Raw genomic sequence first — 12929 nt, 5'->3', positions numbered from 1 at the left:
AGAAGCTCTGCACATCATTCAGACTGTATCCATTTATCCACATTGCCAGTTCACAGGTGAGCCCTACCAGGGATGGTGTTGTCCAGGAGAAAGCCCAGAAATCCTCCAACAAACATGCCTGTGGTCAGCAACACCTGGATGACCTGGTCCAGCTGGAGAATGCCTATAATGAGACAAAAGTGACAGGTTCACAGGACCCTGGGTCCCTGCTGGCTCCACAACCAGAGTGGCGACTGTGTAGGGGACAGAGCAGAGTGACAAAATGGAGAGGTGAGGAGCAATCACCTGTCTGCAGCTTCTCGGGGTTCTTCTTCACCCAGTTGGGAATGGTGAGGCCACAGTAAATGGAGAAGCCAAAGACAAAGAGGTTCCTGGATGAGTTCATGTCCACGTACTGCAGGAGGAAGGCCCAGAGAGAGGTGCTGAGATAACTCCTTCACGACCTTTCAGAAGGTTGGACATTTCTGGCTATTTCTCTCTTCCAGTTGGGAGCACTGTGGTTCCAGGCCAAGGAGTCCCTTCTCCTCCCCAGCCCCTGTCCCATTCTGCCCATCTCCATCCTCTGGGCTCCTGCTACTTTTCTGAGACAACTCTCCCATCTCACCTGCAGATTGGAGATCCCCACGGCACTGATGATCCCGAACATGACAATGAACATGCCCCCGATCACTGGGGTTGGAATGGTGGCAAACACAGCCCCGATCTTCCCAAAAACACCCATCAGGAGCAGCACGAAGCCCGCTGTGACGATCACCGTCCTGCTCCCCACCTGTGGCAATCAGGGAGAGGGGGATGGAGAACCAGGCAGGCCAGATGTCCCAGAGGCCTTGTTACAGGTCACCTTGAGCATTGCTGATGGACTTTCAGGAACAGGGCCCCAGAACATACTTCATACCCTCTGCTCCCAAATGGGGTTGGAGAGAGAGAAAATGATGGCATGATAGGGGCCCAGCCTCTGCCCTCACCTCTCCACTCTGTCACTCTCCTGCCTGTCTTCAAGTGCTGGACCAAATGCTCTCCCCTAGGAAGCCCGCACATGAGGGGATTAGTCTCTCTGGAGTGGCAGTGGCCCTGTGCTTAAGAATGGGGGTTTGAGAGCCAATCTCAGCCCTGCTTCTCACTGACAGCCGTTACCTGGTTTGCATAGAGATCCCCGAGTGGCAAGGAGTCTTGGAATGCTAAAGAAATGTGTTTGGCTACCTCCTTACAACTGCTATTAGATCTTGAAATAAAACACAGTTTCTACAAAGGCTTAAAAATAGATAACCCTGCGGTGAAGATCATGGACCTTGGTCAAGATCCACCTATCACATAGCTGGTCTCAGTGCTGGGGCACACAGCTGCCACCCTGCTGTCATTACCAATGGTTGTGCTAATCAGGGCTCACAACTGGGGTTTGGGTGACAACTTGTATCAGTGAGGCAGAAATGACCTCTGAAAACAATCTGTATGATACTGCAGTGGTATATATGTGTCATTATACACTTGTCTAAATCTGCAAGATGTACAACACCAGGAGTGAACCCTAATGTAAACTGTGGATTGTGGGTAGTGATGATGATGTCAGTTCATCAACCATAACAGATGTACTGCCAGAGTGGCGGAAGGCCATTATGCCTGTGTGGCAGAAATGGATCTCATTATCTCTCACTCATTTTAGCTGTGAACCTAAAACTGGTTGGAAACAAGTCTTCAAATAATGACCCTCCAATTTGGAGGATTCCAAATCATTCTTGGAAGTTAGGGCTATATTACAAATATTCTCATCCTCATAAGTCCAGTGTTGATGAATATATTTAGATAGTTCTTAAATCTGTTTCTCATTCCCGTGTACCTACCTCCAGACCCTAACAGATACTATAATATAGTTTCAGTCTTGCAAGATGAAAAAGTTCTAGAGATATGTCATATAACAATTGGAATATGATAAACACTACTGAATTGTATACCTAACAACAGTTACCAGAGTGAATTGTATGCTTAGTGCTTTTTAACACAATTAAAACCTTTTGAAAAGATACTCCAGCCTCAACTAAAGTCCATCAATGCAATGATAAAGTAGCAGACTGTACACTTGGCTGTTTTACTCTTTCCAGGCAAAAAGCTTATTTATTTAACTGTCTTCATTAGAAATTCTTATCACATCAAAGAACGTTTTGTTTTATTTACAGCCTTGACAATTAGCTGTGAGAACAGAGGCATGACTACAAGCACCATGGAGAGATGTGTCGGCGTCAACCCATGTCCTTTCCACTTGCCACTAGTCTCCTAAGGATTGAAGTATTCCCCAATCTTATTACTGCACACACTTTGCATACAGCCCTGGGCCGTTTTAGTCTCACGAATGACATATGGGCTGGCAGCAGGACATCCTACAGAACTGACAGGAGAATTCTGGCCTTTAATCTTATTTCCCCCAAGACTTGGAGAGAATCAAGAAGTTGTGGGAACTCATTGCTGGAACTCACAACATGGGGCAGTACCTCAAAGGACCGCAAGGGGGCGCGCGAGTCCATAAAAGCGAGTGGTCTTAGCACCTTCACCTCTTTCCCAGTTTATGGGTCTTTTGCTTGATGTGTAGCCTTGTTTTCATCTACGTACCTTTATTTCCTACTTTCACCCTTTCCTCCAATGACCTTAGCTTGGAAATGATTTCCAGAAAAATGGCCTTTTTTTCTTTATTGAGATATTTTTTGTTGGCATGAGATTTATTCCATTTAGTGGGAAAGGAAATACCTGCTGCTTAGAACTTATGTAGCATTGTACCATATTTCTGCATGGATTAGTGGTCCTCCTGTGCAAAATGTTCCCCTCACTTGCATGAATGACTTTGAACTCTTACAGAGTGGGTGTCATGGAACATAGGACTTGCGGTAGGGTTGGGTGCTGGCTCAACCATTTGCTCACAGATGTTAGCTCCAGCTGTGCCAGAGGTCATACAGGGCACAGAGGAAGACAGATCTGATGCTATAAAGACTCAATGCCTTCAGGATGCACACCAGAGCCACTGAGGGAGCCATAAGACAGGGCAAGTCAGGGTGTTGGGGAGGAGGTGCTGTATTTCTCCTTGGCTCACAGGACTTGCTCTGGGACCACTGCCAGAATTCACTGAAACATACGGAAAGCAACAAAGCAACACTATGGTTTTCTAAGTCACTTTATTTTTTGGCAGCAGGGATTGAACTCAAGAATGCTTACCCACTGAGCCACATCCCAGCTCTCTTTTATGTTTTTATTTTAAGACAAGTCTCACTAAGTTGCTTAGAGCCTTGTTGTTGCTAAGGCTGGCTTTAAACTTGATATCCTCCTGCCTCAGCCTTCCAAACCACTGGGATTATAGGCTGTGCCACTGCACCTGGCTCTAAGTCACTTTAGAAAACACCATTCTCAAGAGTTCTTGCTGATCTGATTGAGCTATAGTGTAGAAAATGGGGAGCCATGAGAAGTAGATGGGCAAGATCCTGAGAAGACAGGATGGAAGGCACTATTGTAGCATCCAGGCAGGAGATGATCAGGCTGCAGCACTGGGGAGGATGAAAGGAGACAGGAAGGGGGCCATGGGGAGAAATCAGAACCAACAGGTGAGCAAGAAGCTAAGGAGGACATGCCAGTGGGGTGAAACAAGACAAGGACGGCAGGAAAAGTCAGATAGGGCATGTGTTGGGCTTCCCAGAAGTCACTGTGCGTGAAGTGCCTTGGGGACATCAGGAGGGGCTGCCATGCACAGTAGATCACTCGGTCTGTAGGTAAGGAAGCCCCCACCTAAACTTCAGAAAGGAAGGACTCTCTCCAGTACCCACCAATGACAGAATAGACTTTTTGCCTGTGGATGGCCACAGTCCAACAAAGTCAAGGACAGAAAGTGGAATCATGGGCCCTGCAGAGGCACCTGTCATAACCCTCAAACCTGTGAATACATTGCCTCTAATGGCAAAAGCGACTCTGCTGATGTGATGACGCTAAGGACCTGGGGATGGGAGAGTAGCCAGGTGGGCCTGGTCTAAGTCCACTGGTTCTGGAAAGCAGAGAACCTTTCCATCTGTGGCAGGGGAATACGGAGAAAGTGGCCAAGCCCACTCATTGCAGATGCTGGATGACAGAAAAGGACAGGGCATGGGTCCCCCCAGAGCCTCCAGAGAATGGCCCAGCTCATGCCTCCCTGTTAGCCCACGAGGCCAGTGTCCAAAATCTGGCCTCCAGATCAATTAAGATAGTAAGTTTGGATGTTCATCATCTCTAGCAATTAGAGAAACGCAAATTAAAACCACACTGAGATTTCATCTCACTACAGTCAGACTGGCAATTATCAAGAATATGAGCAACAATAAGCGTTGGCATGGATGTGGAGCAAAGAAGTTTACAATACATTGCTGATGGGACTGCAAATTGGTGCAACACTCGGAAAAGCAGTGTGGCGATTCCTCCAAAAACTTGTACTGGAACCACCATTTGACCCAGTTATCCCACTCCTTGGTGTATGCCAGATGATATAAAATCTGCATACTGTAGTGATGTGGCCACATCAATGTTCATAGCAGCTCAATTCACAATGGCTAAGCTATGGAACCAACCTAGGTGCCCCTCAATAGATGAATGGATAAAGAAAATGTGATTCACATACACAATGGAATATACTCAGCCTTAAAGAAGAATGAAATGATGGCATTTGCTGGTAAATGGATGGAACTGGAGATTATCATGCTAAGTGAAATCAGCCAATCTCCAAAATGGCTAATGTTCTCTCTGATATACAGATGCTGACTCCCAATAGGCAGGGGTGGAGGGTAGTGGAGGTTCATTGGACTGGACAGGGGGAATGGTGGGGGGAGGAAGGGGGATGAGAATGGGAAAGACAGTAGAATTAATCTTATATAACTTTTCTATGTTCATATATGAATACACAACCAGTGAAACTCCACATCATGTACAACCACAAGAAGGGGAAGTTATACTCCATGTATGTATGACATATCAAAATACATTCTACTGTCATGTACAGATAAAAAGAACAAAATAAAATAAAATAAGAAGATAATAAGTTTGGGTTGTTTGAAGCTATCACTTTGTGCTAATTTGCTACAGAAGCAACAGGAAAGTAGCAGGTACGATGGCAGATTCAGGTACCCAGTCTGTCCCCAGGAGCCACCATCAGTAGACTTACCTTGGTGATCCCCAGTGCCCCAACATTCTCGCTGAAGGAGGTGGTGCCATTTCCTGTCCCCCAGGCTCCTGCCAATAAGCAGCCAAGGCCCTCGATGCCAATGCCACGGTTGATGGCATGCTTCGGAGGGGGTGGGGCTCCCACCAGCCGGGCACAGGCATAATAATCACCCACAGACTCCACCATGGAGGAGACCACCCCAGCAATGATCCCAAAGACTCCAGCCAGGCTGATGGTGGGGCGGCCCCATTGTCCTGAAAATGCAGTGCAGGGGGAGTGTCCAGTCAGAGGAGGCTGAGGAAACCCACGTCATTTCCTGGCTAGAGGGATTTCTGGGAGACTGTAAAGAGTTGGCAGCTCTTACAACTACTTTGGCTTTGCCTGGGATTCCTGCCCTGCCATTCCTCCTGAGTCTGATCAGATGCCCAGAACTTGAGGTCACTGTGCACAGAAAGAAGCAGAAATGGCCTTTTCCTAGGGAGGCCTGAAGGTTTTGGAGACTGAGATTCTTAAGGGAGGCCCTAGTCCATATCCCTGTGGACAGGTTGGCCCTTCCTGGACACCTTGGATACTTTGACACCATGAGGCAAAACCATAGGGAAAAGGGGAGCAGAAGTAGCCTAAGGGATTCCCTGGCCTCCCCAGAAATGCTCTCATTCAGTCCTGAGCCTCCCTTGCGTGAGATCCACTGAATCCATGAGCAAACACAAAGGTCCAGGTGGAGGTTAGGCCTCTCTCTTTCCCACTTCTACCCCCCGCCCCAGGCTTAAGGTTCTGGGCAATGTGGTGGACAAGGGATGTAGCCCAGCTTTGAGGGAAGTCTGGGAGTGCCAGCCTTTGTCCACCACCCAAGGAATTCTTATAACAACCTGAAGTCTCTTCTACTTTAGGAGTCAAATATGGACTCCCTGGGGCCTATCTCTCCTTATCAACCCCTCCCCCAGCCTTGCTCTACTCTCCATCCCGTGACCTGAGCCACACAGATCCAGTGGCCCAAGCTAGAAGGACACCTATCTTCTCCTTACCTGGGTAAGGGATGCGGAACCAAGGGGCCTGGCGCAGGACATTGCTTTTGGTGTCAGTGCGGGCCAGGTACCCATAGTCAGTGGGGGACGAGGGGAGAGTGTTGGTGACTGTGAGCACAAAGCAGATGAACCAGGAAATGCAGAGAGCCAGCAGCACCTGCCAAAGAGAGTCTCCCTTCAGCTCTGCCAGCTCCTGCCTCCTTTCCTCCCTCAGGAGGGGTCCAGGAACATGCTCAGATGAGCAAGTGCTGGGTGACCACCCTGCTAGTGACAACAGGAACTTGCTGTGTCCATGGATAACTTTAGCACATTAAAGAAACAGGCTGGAAATAGAAGCACAAAACAAACTATGGGAGGAGACTATGGGGCAGGAATATCCAGCACACTGGGCACAGCATGAAGCAGAAGGATTCCCACCTGCTCTCTCTCCACTGATTGCTGATCATGTGAGAGCAAACCCTCTGAGACTTAGTTTTCTCATCTCTACCATGGAATTAAAATCACTGTTCTGCAGAGCCTGAAACAGGGCCTGAAAGTGAGATGCACAGATATATCAATTTTATATTTGGTTGTGGGACCCCAAAACTCCATATTCTTAGTGAATTCTCCAAGTGATTCACATGCACACCGAATTTTGGAATCATTGGACTTCAGGGTTATTGAAAGGTCAATAAGATCACTATATGGAAGTTTCTTTGTACCTTGAGAAACACAGTTCTCAGTTAAACCTGAAGACACAGTCATGGTGACAATCACACACTGGACAGCGTGGTGTGAAATCAACAAAGAAGGTTCTGGGAAGGGAGGCGACATCTTACTCACTAGCAGTTGGATTGCCCGTGAGCCATTGGGAAAGACCCTGATCTAAGCAATTTGGCTCAGCAGGCTCCTTCAGACCCTTAGTTTTACATCATTAGAGGTGAACCTGGTTGTCTCTCCCAGTACCTTGTATGAGGACAAGAAGACACAACTGTGCCCAGAACAGTGACTAGGGCTCCTGGTAGAGAAGCCTGTGAGGAAGGACCTAGAATGCAATGCCACCAACAGCCAGGAAGTACACCCCACAGATCTGGGACTCTTTCTTCCTCCTAGGAAGAGGCCACCACAGCTGGAGGAGCTTTGATTTGGGGGCCACCTGGGCACAGGGAAGTTGCCGACAATCTCCAGGTACATCAATTTCGAATGGAAGAGGGTGGGTAAGAGGTGCTTCTTACAGGGAAGAACTGAAAGAGGTAGAACATGGAGGTGTGACACTTCTTCTCTCCACCATACACAGGCACAGGCACCGGGATGTTTTTCAGGAATTGAGAAAACAGCATGATGAGGAAGATGGTCCTGAAACAAACAAGCATACCCAAGCTGGAAAGTGGGCTTATCCTGAGCAGGGGCTCAAGAGGCTTTGGGGGTGGTCTGAGAAGCTGAGCCACCAGGTGTCTCTGGGACCAATGTCCTCACCAGGCGGGGCTCCAGCTGGTCGCCCTCTGCACCATATGTAGATACCTGCTATCTCTGAAAAGAGGTCCCTGTTGGAACTGCTTGTGGCTGAAGAGGACTCGTGGGATAGGATGCCATTGTTTCTGGTGTATCTGAGAGGAACAGGCTGTTGGCAGCAGACAGAGTCACTGAGGCCCATAGGGACTGTCATATCTCTCAGGCAGGTCTGGCGCAGGGCTGATGATTCCCACACCTCACCTCAGACCACAAGAGGCAGAGTGAATGACAGTGTTAAGAAACTGATGTGACTCCATTTTTGAGAAACCAGTCTCTACCTTAGAACAAAGCCTGTCCAAGGAAGCGGGTGTGACCCTTGTCCTTAGAAAAACCAACAGAGCACTTCTAGACAGATAGCCACCCTGCTGAGTTGTTTGTCTGTAAATAACAGGAGAGATCTGTGGCGCCAGGTGTCCCTGACTCAGGCTAAGTGAGGACCCATAGCAACCCCCTAGCAACTAACAATCAGCATTAGACATAGAAAATACCTGAGATGCTAGATGACCCCCAAGTAATTTATGGTGGTTGATAACATGTTGGGAAACCATGTAGTTCAGCATGTTCTCCCCTCTGGCTTAAACCAATCAGTTCAAACGAATCCCCCTCTTGTACTAGCCAATCACCCTTACCCAACTTGTTCCCGGCAGTGAATTTGGTAATCATGTTTTAGAGTTGTTTTATGATTTTCCCGCGGTGTGTGATGATTTGCTGAGAGATGCTATGTTGTATGTGAAGTCCCTGCCTCCCCCAAAGAGTGTATAAAACTACTGAAAACCCTGGGCTCGGGGCCTCTCAGCAACGTCACCAGTTGCTGTGTGCACAGAGGACCAAGCTAGCTTGCAATAAACATCTCTTTTCTGCTTACATCGATCTTGGTCTCTGGTGGTCTTTTGGGGGTTCTGAACTTGAGCATATCAGTGTCACTCCCAGGTCCCTCATTTCCTGTTTCCTGATCCTCCCAGCTGACCACCTCTCCTTCACATGTGCACAGCCCCAAGGCCTCCTGGCTGCTTCCTGGTATCATGGGCCTTTATCTCTCTTAGACTACAATGGTGCTGAAGAGCTGGGGCCATTCTTTGCACCCTTTCCCAGCTCAATGAAAACTGGCATCCTGGACTCATGTTATTCTTACTAGCTCTTCTTCCACCAAAGAAAGCGTGGCTGGGCCTCCTCCCCAGAAAGTACTTACATGAAGGAAATCCCCCAGTGGATTCCAGCATCATTGCCAACAGGATCAAAGAGAGGCAGGGCCACCAGGGAAATGGTTGGAGCAATGGTCAAGGGGCCAATGAAGCGCATGAGAAAGCCGATGAGGCCTGAGAATCCCACCAGTATCTGGATACAGGAAGCAACCATGATGGCACCCTGCAACTGAAGGGAGAGAGTTGGCCTCTGCTCAGCCCAGGTCCCCCAAACAGGCCAAGCTGCTCAGCCTGCCGCTCAGTCTGGTCACCCCTGTGGGTGCATCAAAGACAGGGCAAAGGCAAAGCTGGAACCCAAAGGAACTGAGAGGAGAGACCTCATCTCACTCCTCTCCACTCTCTATTCCAATGGTCTGTTGCACATTTTCATTTAACATGAAAGATTTCAGGAAACAGGCCTCGAGGTTCTTATCAGTCCCAGTCATGGTGATGAAATGACTTGTGACAATTCAGTGTGTATTGAACATCTTGCTGCTATACTCTTCTGTTCTTCTGCTGACTATTGCTGGGGTTGGAAAACTTTTTCTGTAAAGGACCAGTGAGTGAATATTTTAGGCTTGGTGGCCATACGGGCTCTGCTGCAACTTTTCCAGACAAGATGTGAACAAGTGAGCGTAGCTGTTTCCAATGGGACTTCATTTATAGACACTGAAATTTGAATATCATGCAATTTTGACATGTCAGGGCATAGTATCCTTCTTTGAGGCTTTTAAAAATTGACATGAAAATGTAAAACCATTCTTAGCTCATGGGCTATTCCAAAACAGGCAATGAGCCAGATTTGGCCTTAGTTCAGCCACCCTCAATCTATTGGATTTGAATGAGCTTATTTTACCTCCTCTCTTTACTAGTTTGGATGTCATACATTCCTTTTTAATCTTTTAGAAATTATTATTAACTCTTTAGTGTTAATATTCACATAACAAAGTCTACAGCTAAATAAAATTTTCTTTCCTCCTCTCAAACAATATAATTACTGTAGAAAACTTTAATTCCTATTGTTGGGAGTTGCCCCGGCTCCAAAGACTAACTTCCCCATCCCCCAAGAAGAACCATCCAATGGTGAGCCCTGCTGGCTCACATGATCCTTACCCACCAATCAGAGCCCTTCTGGCTCACCTGATCCTACCCACCAATCAGACTAGCCCTGCTGGCTCACCTGATCCTTACCCTCCAATCAAAAAGCACCCCATGCCAACTGTCAAACCACCCCTGGCTCTATAAATATGCAGAGCTGTTCCTCATAAACGGGCACTTGCTCTGAAGACAAGCCTTGTTCGTTCTTTCATTGGTGTCAAAACCCAGGAGGAGGAATGCCTCACTGCTTGAGGGCCCCCTCTCTCAAGGCTTGCTGTCCTGGTCCACTCTTTCGAGTGCTGTTTACAAGACCAGATGGTCAGTAGGTGAGTTCCCCTATCGGGTATCCAACTTCAGATGGGCTACGCAAAGGCTTTGACCGTGATCATCCAGCAAACCTCTGACGCCCAATCTGGAGGAGAGAACACACCCCACCACAACCTTCATGGTCACGGTGGACTCTCTGGAACCCGGTTCATGAGCAAGAGGTACTGAGGGGGTGGAAGAACAGGCACTCTCTCTCTCTCTTTCTTTCTCTCTCAACCACCCTTGTCCCTCTCGTGACCTATGGCGGCCTCTTCTTCCCTCCCTGCAGACTCCCCCTTATTAAATTCTGCACACAATATTGGCCTTACTATTAATTAGACAATCAAAGTCAATGGCCCCCAGGAGGATCCCTAGATCCCGCAATTCGTAGAGATCTGTTTAACTCCTGCGATCGCTCAAAAAAGTGGAAGGAGTTCCCCTATGTTGAGGCTTTTTCTCTTCATCCTCACCCCTACCTATCCAGCAGATGAACACCCTCCCTATCGACCTCCCCCATCAGCTCCGTCCAACCCCTCAGGTGCTCCCCCTGACTTGGCTGACAGCTTTGTTCCCCCAAACTAGATCCTGCCCCTAGTCCCACAAATCATGGCCCCTTTAAGAGAGGTTGCTGGACCTGAGTGCATTATCCAGGTACATGTTCCGTTCTCTATGAATGACCCCATGCAACTCGAGCAAAGGTTGGGCTCATTCACCACAAAAGAGAGTTTCAAAAGGGCCCTCCAGGCTTGTAGCCTCACTTACATGTTATTGGCTAATACTCTCCTTCTTGAGGAACGTACCAGAGTCTGGGAACTTGCCAGAGCCCATGTGGATGAAACTCACGGAGTTAATCCCAATCACCCTCCGGGCCACTTGCTGCCCCAGATCAAACTCCCAAAACCCCAGATAGCCTTCATGTCCTTATGACATATTTCCTCTCGCAGAACTGCCCCAACATCTGGGCCAAACTAAAAAAGCTCAAACAAGGCCCTGCCACCACCGAGACTGAGAAATTTCAGATGCTCGCCCAGTCCTGCAGGGTGCTTCCTTGGGTTGCCGCCCATCACCGAAAACCCCCTGGGCTCCTACTTCAAGTGTGGCAAGGAGGGACATTGGGCCAGGACATGTCCTGCACCACACACTCTGTGTACCCCATGCCCTAATTGTCAACAACAAGGTCATTGGGGCTCTGACTGCCCTAGATCTCGTAGGAGGTCTATGGCAAGGGAACCCTCTGACCTTCTGGGCATGGCAATCAATTGATGGTGCCTTGGGTCCTCGTCCCTGGCTGTAATGATCAATACACAGAAACCCAAGTGGATAGGTGCAAGGTTGACTTTCTCTTTGACATCAGAGCTACCTTCTCAGTCCTGACAGTATTCTGGGGGCAAACAGTGCCAGTGCCGTCCACCTCTCCTATTGTCAGGGTAGGAGGAAAGACCATCTATCCAAGAAAGACTCCCCTATTACTCTGTTCCATAGACAACTTCCCAACCTCTCAGATGTTCCTAGTTATGCCCCAATGTCAAGTTCCTTTGCTTGACTGAGATATTCTCTCTAAATTCAATACAACAATCAACATATGGGCTCCTGGCATCAGTCAGGCCCCAGAACCGGCCTGTTCATCTTTTCTGACCCTTTTGGCAGAAAACTGGCCATTCTGTTCCACTTGTGAGGCTGACATGAAATACCATACTAACCTAGTCGACCCAATTGTATGGGATAACCACACCCCCTCCACCATTTCCTGATTATTCAGGACCTTCTTAGCAAGGGGTACCTCTGTCCTGCTCATTCCCCTTACTCCCATACTATGGTAAAAAAAACCCAATGGGTCCTACCTATGATTCATCAACACTTCCGTTAGGCCCATAAAGTTCTTCTGGGTCTACAACATACATCCTTTGGTTCCCAACCCACACACTCTGCTGTCTCAGATCCTCCACACTGCCACCCACTTCTCAGTCATAGATTTAAAGGATATCTTTATATCTTTTTGCCTTTAACCTGGACTGTCCTTCCTCTGGGATTTCGAGATAGTCCACACCTCTTTGGACAAACCTTGGCCTCCCACCTCCAATCTTTTTACCCCCAGTGCCCCGAATCCACCCTCTTGCAATATGTTGATAATCGTCCGGCAAATCTCTTTGCCCACCTGCGGGAAGGAAAGCACTCCACCACAGCCTTTAAGGATACGGTGGCCCTCAGGGACTCCTTCCTTGGGCAGATTCGAAAGTCCTAGTCCCCTCACCTTAAGACTCGGCTGCTAGAGAGACACTTACCCTCCCCTTCCTCTCCCCTCTTTCCGGCCCTGGGGGTATCTGGTCTCTCCAGAAGGACTCCGAAAAGCCTTGGCCAAGGTCTCCCACGGCTCCGGCTCTGTCCAAGATGAGAGCTTCGACTGTCAGGATTCGGTGACAACCAATCTCTGCAGCTCGAACCTGCCACTAAGGCACTCCTGATTTTTGGCTCTAGCAGGGATGCCCCTTTTGCCAATAAATCAGTTTCCTCCTTCTCTGCGTCCTCTTCCCTCCTCCTTACATGGGTAATGTGTCCTCTCTGCCGGTCGACTCTCCCCTACAATGCCTCTTGGATCAAATATAGCACCCAGGCCTGGCCCACTTATCCCTTAGACAACCAAAGCAGATGGCCCCTTTTTGGGTCCCT

General features: G+C 48.4%; 1 protein-coding gene across 4 annotated transcripts in view; it reads right to left on the bottom strand.

The window, feature by feature from the left end:
• LOC143380145 (solute carrier family 23 member 1-like) overlaps positions 1-12929 on the bottom strand; it is a 42869-nt gene that overhangs the window by 6236 nt on the left and 23704 nt on the right. For 3 of the 4 annotated variants that reach the window (XM_077109323.1, XM_076832931.2, XM_076832940.2), the window contains exons 5-11: positions 8867-9048; positions 7401-7521; positions 6187-6343; positions 5162-5415; positions 605-769; positions 286-394; positions 68-163 (exon numbers count right to left, since the gene is read on the bottom strand). In XM_077109323.1, the coding sequence (XP_076965438.1) occupies positions 68-163; positions 286-394; positions 605-769; positions 5162-5415; positions 6187-6343; positions 7401-7521; positions 8867-9048 (1084 nt within the window). The remainder of the gene's footprint in view (positions 1-67; positions 164-285; positions 395-604; positions 770-5161; positions 5416-6186; positions 6344-7400; positions 7522-8866; positions 9049-12929) is intronic. The other variant, XM_077109325.1, reaches the window with a different exon arrangement.

The sequence above is a fragment of the Callospermophilus lateralis genome, chromosome 1 (assembly GCF_048772815.1).
Source record: "Callospermophilus lateralis isolate mCalLat2 chromosome 1, mCalLat2.hap1, whole genome shotgun sequence".
NCBI lineage: Eukaryota > Metazoa > Chordata > Mammalia > Rodentia > Sciuridae > Callospermophilus > Callospermophilus lateralis.
This window is presented reverse-complemented; position numbering and strand designations above follow the sequence as displayed.